Here is an 8,887-nt window from a genome sequence, read left to right as displayed (position 1 = left end):
AAATTCATATCTCTTTTTTGATAACTGGCTACAGCATTTGCAGACCAGACCAGATTTTTCTGATTTGTTTCCTTGGCTCTTGAATGCACCAAATGGGATGGATTCCCCAAGATCTATGTGAAAAACCTATAAATCCCAGGAATATATTCTTTGTGTCTCTCTCCCCTGCCTGTTTACACCTTGCCTTACCCTGATGACTTAAAGACATTCCTGCAGGAGACCTAAATGTGGCCATTTCTTTGAGTTCCTGCAACACACAGATTTATTGCTGACTGTCAAAGTTATAAACTATTAATATTCATTTGGGAATGCATTTCCTGAAACTGTTAATGGACTTGACCAAACAAGAGTGGGGGAGAGAGTGAGTAGTAAGAAAGAAACCTCCATAACATTACCCATTATTTCTTCTTTAGTAAACAAGTAATAGTCTTAATTATAGTCTTGATTCACAAAGAAGGCCTTTATCCCTCCAAAGATTACTTTATAGCTAGTTGGGAATACTGGATGTCCTATGACTACTCAATATTCTTGGAAAAGCTCTGATTACACTTCTGTTACATTTATGATGTATATGTGCTTAGATATTTAAATTAGGTCTCTTGGCATTGTCCTGCATCTAAAAGAAGCCAGGCTACCAGGCGTGATGTCTTCAGGGCAGCAAGATAATCAAGTCTGCTGATGCAGCAACAGAAGACCTGGAGACCCTGGCCAGCTCAGTCACAGGTGATACGCCACCTCTCACCCTCAGGATATGAAATAAGAAGTACATGGGAACAGCCTGGGAGAAGACAGCTACTTTTCCTTGCATCTGCTGTCTGAGAACATAAAATGCTGCTTTCAGATGATCTGATTTTGATGTCTTTTTCCGCCCCGCTCAAGGGCACGCTGCTTGTCAGCCAGCTCCTCGGCAGAGGTACAAGCAGTGCATGCAGAGACTCTCCAAACTTTGCCACTAACATTCAAAAACAGCTTGTTCTTCCTGTGAGTCCTCTGTAGCTTGTGTAAGATAAGAAACTATCAGAAGACTAAGAGCTTTAAAGAAATTTCAGGCAAATATTTTCTGAGCAGTACCCGTTTCATCTGAGTGGGAAACGTCCACAATGATAAATAGAAAAATTAAAAAATTAAGAGAAAGCTATTAGTGGAGACACTACTGGGTTTAAGCCTGCTAAGGGATCCCATCAAGCAAGCCCAAAGTGCCAGTAAAACAGTGTTTGTGGTGCAAGGACACTAAATGAAATGACACTTCAAAATGTTCAAATATGTACACCCAGTGTGTGTGTGTGTATGAGTAAGGGGGGAAGGGAGGCAAAAGGAAGGCAAGTCAAAGGCAGACAAAGAGGTGCCAGAGAGGGGCAAAGAACATGCTACATTCTGCACTGTAGGCAATCAATGAAATAACGTACACATGAATTAACTCATTAATGATTCCTGGAGTGAGTCTTAGAGATCATGAAACACCAACTGACAAGGCTCTACAAAAAAAAAAAAAAATCTGTTTAGTAAATGAAAAATATACCACAAACAAACCCAAGTTGGTTTCAAATTTATTTATAACTCAGTGTACAATCCATAAATCAAGAAACAAAAGGCACAGTATATTTTTAATCAAAGCTTTTGGAGCTCACAATATACGGTATAAGAAATTGAATTGATAGATCATTTATTACTGTTATGAAACTAAAGGCTTTATATTCTTAAGTGAAGTAAAGCAGACAGCAATATGTTCATATTAGAAAGTTCCTACTGTGAGTGAGAACTGGATTAAAATTGAGATATTGCTTAGCAAGACAGACAAATCTATATTTATTTTTGTCTGTGAAACTATCGCAACCATACATAACCCATAAGTATAAAGAAGTGGCACTGGGGGAAACCACCTTGCTGGTTTGCCCTGTGTGTGTTTGGCAAACACAGCTTGCGGGATGTGTAGTCCATTGGCACATAATCAGCTCTCTGACCTGTAACGTGTATATTCTGGAACATTAATTGGCACAATTAAAAAGTTATTTAGATGATGAGCTTGGACCAAAAAAATGTTGCTGCTTCTCAGAATCCTGAAATGCAACTTGGACTTCCTAATAAACTGGTTTAACTGTTCCCAGAGAGATTTTACACTGGGGGGAGGAAGCAACAGTCAAGGAGCCATGCAGTGCACAAATCTGAACAGTCCAGCATGTGTCAGTGCAAAGAAAATTCATTCTATAAAATGACTAGTGTGAGAAAGACTTAGAAAGGATTATAAAAATACACTACCATATGTTGTAGTAGTTGAAAGTGATTAATCCAGTTCTTAAATCCCATTTTAAACTCCCTTTCATTTCTGTCTATAGAAAAATAGAAGCCAATTGCCTTGTTTGAATGCTATGTAGTTAATTACATCTTCTAAGAAACTATTTTAAAACTAAATGTAATGTTTAATTACAAAATGCCCTCCCTAAAAACAGTTAGCTTGTACATTGATTTGTAGTTCATTAAAAATGCTTTCTTAATTATATTTCCAGCCAGAAAATACATAGACATTAAAGAGTCTATAGAGAAATTTTGAAATCACAGCATGAATTTGTGAGGAGAAAGTTACACTTCAAATAGTAGACAACTGACAGCCACAATCGCCTTCCTGTAATTTCAGAACTTAATTGTTGTAAGAATAGTAATTGGAAAGCAGTGTTCATTGTAACGGCTATCAATACCACATTTTTTTTTTTATATGAGTAGATTTTCAAGGACTAATTAGAAAGCAAATCAATTGCACCAAACAAGTGTAAAGTTCACGTTAGCTGTCGGACCGATCACCTCAACACGCGGGGTTCACGGCTAAGGGCAGCCCGCGCTTTGGTTCGTAGGGTGTTGTCCTGGAAACCATGCGGATGCAGTCAATAACAGGGCAGACGCTGAGACACAGGGTGCAGCCTGTACAGCTGTCAGTAACCATGGGCAGGTGGGTTTCGGGATCAAACTGGATAGCCTGCAAACAGGAATAAACATTATTGATGTCACTCACAGAAAAGGTCAAAATTGCTCCCATTTCAGTGTCTGCATTTCCTGCGCTACAGCACTTGCAGACATCTTGGTGTGATTCTGCACTGCAGCTATAGCAACTGTTCAACTGGCAGGGAACAAAACAACCCCCTCTGCGGACACTGGAAACTTAGAGATGTGGGCCAACTTATACCTTGGCAAAAGCTCATAGGTCACAAGGGCTGATTAAAAAAGGAGGAGTTTGGCCCATGATATTTAAACTCCCAGAAGGTATTTCTCCTTCAAATGAAGGAAATATTTCATAAGATAGCAATGTGCCTGGGTATTGGTTCAGAGGAGACACCAGACCATGCCTGTATGGCTTCAGCACAATGCTGGTCACAATGCGTTCTTTTGATTTTTATTTTCATCACAGTAGAAACAATCTACTTTAATAAACAGTAGGGAAAAACACAGCACACTGTGTCTCGTGATTATTTTCCTTTGCAAGTCTTCAAAAGAGATATCAGAGTTTGGGGCACACAGATCTTCCTTTAGTTCTTACATTCCATGCAGTGAATCCTCATTACTAATAAGGGCGATAACTGTATCTGAATGTGAAATAACAATTGCAGTCTCAATGAAGTAAGCTCCTGGTATAATGGAAACAGCAATTAAAAGCAAAAACAAAAGCATCACACAACTGCAAAAGCTTCAATGTTTAAGAAGCAAGACTAGAAAAGTAAAATATTAGAAAAACCTGCCCAAAACACTGAACATCTACTTTAAGAGTTTAGGAGGGAAAATCAGGCCTGAAAGCTGAACTCTGGCTTCTGTGCAAACAAGCAGTGTCTTAGCAAATCTCCCTGACCACTGTCAGCAACTAGGGCAGGCAGGGAGGTGATACGAGGTACTGGGTGCTGCTGCAGATGGGCTTCAAAGGCAGATTTGCTACATTTGGGGTTTCACTGCTCAGACGGCACAGAAGTTGCTGTAGCAACCAGAAAGGGCATGAAGTTGGTAGTAACTACCCTAGATCTATGAGTTTTGGTTTAGCTTGAGCACAAAGAGAGCTCTGGCTTGTGAGTATTTAAGGAGGACTCCTTTCTCTCTCACTAACAACAATGCACATCTTGAAAGGGAGTTCAAAGAGGGAGAGGAAGTCAGGACTACAGTGCTAACTTTAAATTAAGGAAAGGTTTTCCGTTGGAGTCACACAAGGTGACAGCTCTGTAGAGCAGCATGGAAATTTCTGAAACAAAGGGAAGTATAGAGCAGATGCTATTTTGAAGGAGGTGTGTGTGTTGTTGATTTATTTGCAATTAAGAATTGCTTTGCAATTCTTTGCAATTAATTTCTTTTCAATTTCTTTAATTAAATAAGGCAAAACCATCTTTTTTGTGCTTAGAAAAAGTCCTGGGGCTTTAAACTTTGATTCTTTTGGTGGTGATTTTTTTTTTCAGTTACAGAAAATAAAATTTTACTAAATATAAACCCAGTCTTTTGCTCACCAGGGGCTATATCCTCCCCTTCAATGGGAAATCTGATGGAAGGGGAAGAGGTGAAGATTGCAGTGTCAAGAAAAAATTTAGACAGTTAAAAGGCTACTGTAGTAATCTACTTTGGTATAAATGCAGCATTAATTTTCTTGTATCGGGAAAAAAAACCATCTTTGCTCTGATATACTTGTTTTAATTGCAGGAGTTGATTTTAAATGGAAGACTTCTTTCTGTGACTGTATGTAGTTCAGTTCCTCAAACCTACTACTAATTAGACTGAATCAAAGATGAACACAAACTCATGGTGTGTCCAGAGGAAACTTGCTGCTCATTTAAAGTATTTATTTCTGACAAGCTATTTTCAGACTAAGATTTATGGAAAACCTTGTGTAGAAATTATTGTTTACTGCATACTGGATTCCATGACAGTTATGCTAGACCATATTTTGGTTTTCTAAAAGAGGTGAGTTTTCCTGTACTGCCTTTTTTGCTGCAGACCAGTCCATCAACTCCAGTGGACATGGCACAGAATGACACAAAGACGTGGATACATATCATACATCTTATGCTACCATATTAAGCAGAAATCAGATGAATACTTTGCTGCAAACAGGAGCCTCAGGTCAAAATTTTGCTATTTGTTGGTCACAATGATTTCTGCAAACTTCAACCTGCTGCTCTAAACCATGACAGTTATCCTGGAGAAAGGATCTGTATACTCAGTCAAGATCAAAACAAAACCCCACCTGCCTGAAACCAGAATTAGTTCAAGTTCAGTTATGCTACAGGAACAAGGACCGGGTTTCTTAAAAAGCATTTGGCAATAAGACCAGCCCTTGTCAGAAAGGGACACATTCTCCCTTTCTCCCTCATGTACTTGAAAACCATCAAGAACTACATTTACTGCCATGTAACTTGGGACTCCTTCATTTTCTTCCTCTTAAAAAGAATCCCACTTGCAGTTAGGGAGGGCCTGTGGCAGTGACACGCTCTGCTGGGCAGTGTCGCCACCTTTCACACAGCTCAGGCAGGGCTTGTGTGCCATGGCCTTGGAGCATGCTGGGGTTTGAATCCAGTATTTTAGGCATCTGTTTTTACCACCTGCTCATTAACAGAAGGTGAATTCTTTCTTCCCAGCAGCAGAAAGATAACTCATCGTGCCTTTCTGCTAAGTACAGCTGTGCTCTTACCTGGTAGCCAGAATCATTACAGGTCATGTAGCATTTGCCACAGTTGATACACATTTCCTCGTCAATCAGAGCCACAACTTGCTCTGTGTTGCACAGATCACCATATGTTCCAATATATTGCAGTGCTTTTCCAATTACATCCTAGGGGAAAAAATAGTTTAAAGACTCATTTATAAGATACCTAAGCAGTTTCTACAGCTGCACAGGAGCGCTCTCTAGTACTTTAATGTGGAAGATTTGGCCATGCATTTTGATGATGTTTAGGATTTTTCTTTTAAATTTCCAAGTTGCTGACCTTCATACCTCCTGTAAAATACAAAGAATGCTCCATACAGGCACATTTTGAATGGAGGCAGTACTAGAAGTATACACTGTTGTACAAACGTTCTACAAATAGGTTACACATTTGGTCCTTGATTGAAAAGTGCTCAAGATCAAGCCAAATAAGAGACACAGACAAGTCGGCCCAAAATTATAAACTTCAAAGTGTTTACCTTTGTTCTTGTGTTGCCAAGAAACATGATAAGGATTTATTTTTGAATTCTGTTTCTCAATATTTTTGAACAAGCAATACTAACCTTATTCCTATTAGTCCAAAAATTATTCCAAAATTATCAGCAACCATTTTAAGTGCCTAGTAGTATGTTGTATTTAAATTATAAATCACCTGTATGATTTATAATCTCATACAATGCTTTATATATATATATTGTTTTCCACTCTCATTGAAGAAGAACAGAATTAAACAATTAAGAGCAAGTTAAAATTTCATTGTGTAACTTATTTTGGGCAGCATTACTTTGAAAAAAAACTAAACATCCCTAATTATTCCTATGCCAAATGAAAGCAATGGTTAATGTGGCTTTATCAATGTTAGCTCTAAAGGAAAGCTCTGCTAGATGAATTAAACGAGAAAGTGTCTTCCTGATCTGCTAAGAACTTGCAAAACCAGCTCTGCTTTCTGAAAGAATGAGGTCTACCTGGCCTTCAGCACTTGTACAATAGTATTTTTATGTAAAGAGACAAATCTCTTTCTTTATTGGATGCAGTAGTAGTATCTATGAATTTGCTCCTAATGACTGTTGAGGTAGAAAATTCAACCAAATCCTATGCCCAAGAAGAAAGACTGGCAAATGGTACTGTTTTCTTGTTCCAAAAACACTCAAATGTTTTCTCTCTGCCAACCCCCTGAGTTGCTGACATGTGAAATACCTTGGTTGCACTCATTCAATGCTAAAAGCCTTCCAGTTCTTCTCAGCAACATGCAGAGAACATTAATGCTCTTCCAGCATAAAACAGCTATGGCACATTGCTAAAGGCAGCGTGATGAGCGTGGACAGATGACTGTGAGCAAGTTATCACAGCTTAATGAGTTAGCACTCATCAGTAGAGCTGTGTGAGCTGATTATGTGCATGGTCCAAATTCATTGCAAATTTGAAGTAAAATCTGTTTGCTTAAACTACTGTAAAAGGTCAATTAACTACTATGAAAGTGTTTCAACTAATACATTTTACTAGAACAAGACTTGAACATGCAGCCCTTTACTGTGACTCCACTGATGAGCTACAGTAACTAAATCAAATGTGATCTCCTAGGAACTGCTCATATCCCTGTCTTTTCGGTTCCACTTCTTACTCAGAAATGTTCATAGATTTACTGGATTTGCAGCAGTTTTCAGGTTGCTACAGTTCTCAGGTGTCTGCAGTCTTCTGTGTCAGTTGAAATATTGTAGTAGTAGAATTCAGATCCAGCTTTCTAAACTCTCATGTAGGCTTGTCTGTTGACAAGTCCCACCTTTTGAACCTGCTATAGGTTTCAAAATTCACATCTTTGTGTGATCTACTGCCCCCAGCAATACTAAGTATCCTCTCTTGTGTGTATATACCTCCCAAACGTTCCACTGTCAAAAACGCATGTCTCCTGCAAGTGATGATCTGTGTACTGAAGAATTTAAAGAAACGATGTAAAATCTGCGCAACATGCAACGAAGAAGCTTTCCACTGCCTGCCCATGTTGCAAAAGTATCAACATGGGGAGATTCCTGACAGTGAAGGGCTTTTCAGTCTGTAAAAGCATACGTTTAATAGCATAAGCAATTTTCTCAGGGAGGTTCTGGATTCACATCTGTATTCTTTAAATATTGTTTGGATGTTAACAAAACCCACAGAGCTCAAGCAGGTTGCAGAGATGGGCTACTCAAATAATCATGAAATGGAGGGCCTTGCTTGTGAGAGAAGGCAAAAAAAACCTTACAAGATGTTTAGCCTAGGAAGATGAAGGCAGAGCAAGAATATGATGTCTATATATACATCAGGGAGGGGAAAGACCTATTTAAGTTAAATGACAATGTTGGCACAAGAACACACAATTATAAGCCAGCCATGAATAAATGCAAAGCTGGAAATTAGAAAAGGCTTTTTAAATGGGAAAGGAGTGAGGTGGTTAACGGCCTTCCAGGGAAGCAGCTGGAGGACACAGGGGAGGCAATCCAAAGTTTAGGATACCATTAGATAGCTCAGGAAGTGCTTGCTTGCAACAACATAATCAAAGTTGATTTTCCACCTACAAACTCACAAAAGGAATAACAAAAACAATGCATAAAGCATGGTGATTTCTGAATTTGTAACTAAGTCTCACTTCTCACAGCTTACAAAAATACACTTTTGGGGACTTAGAATCCCAAATAGGGAGGATGATGGCATTTTAGAGGCCTGAAAGTGATTTCAAAAGACTGTGTCAATGACTTACTGCTGATTTACTCTCTTTGCTGTTGTGTCTTTTAATCACTTTTTTCTCTCAAGCAAAAACTGTATCTTCATTCATTTGCAAAGTTTCAAGACATTATTGACTAAAAAAGCAATGGTACTTAAAAGATGTTCTGCAGGTGCACTCTTTTACAGCATCTCAGGGCTTCTTGTTTCCATAAAAACATAAATGTTTGGAACAAAATAAACAGTGCAGCAAGAAATAATCAGCTTTCACTGTTTAAAGTGGTTTCACTCCAAAAAGCAACTGTCTAAAATGGCACTATGGGATTCCACACTTGATATATCTCAATGGCCTCCAGATCAAATGTGCAATGTTTACAGACTAATTTTTTTTTTTTTTTTTTTTTTTTTGCCAACTGCCAGACCTGCAAACAGGAGCCAGGTTCTGAAAGTCGTGTTCTTTCTGGCTTATGCATTACCAGCAGCAACTAAAAAAAAAAAAAAATAAAGAAAAAGATGGAAGTTAAA

The 8,887-nt window shown here is 38.5% G+C and overlaps 1 protein-coding gene across 3 annotated transcripts in view; it reads right to left on the bottom strand.

Annotated features, from left to right (window-relative positions):
• Positions 1-1,530: 1,530 nt before the first annotated feature.
• The window catches only part of DPYD (dihydropyrimidine dehydrogenase), a 336,847-nt gene continuing 329,490 nt past the window's right edge, over positions 1,531-8,887 (bottom strand). For all 3 annotated transcript variants that reach the window (XM_017827217.1, XM_017827219.1, XM_017827218.1), the window contains 2 exons: positions 5,651-5,791; positions 1,531-2,968 (listed from right to left, as the gene is read on the bottom strand). In XM_017827217.1, coding sequence (XP_017682706.1) covers positions 2,798-2,968; positions 5,651-5,791 — 312 coding nt within the window. In that variant the 3' untranslated portion in view covers positions 1,531-2,797. The remainder of the gene's footprint in view (positions 2,969-5,650; positions 5,792-8,887) is intronic.

Source organism: Lepidothrix coronata, unplaced genomic scaffold (assembly GCF_001604755.1).
Source record: "Lepidothrix coronata isolate B3197 unplaced genomic scaffold, Lepidothrix_coronata-1.0 Scaffold136, whole genome shotgun sequence".
NCBI lineage: Eukaryota > Metazoa > Chordata > Aves > Passeriformes > Pipridae > Lepidothrix > Lepidothrix coronata.
The sequence above is the reverse complement of the archived record's forward strand: the minus strand, read 5'-3'. Positions and strand labels throughout refer to the sequence as shown.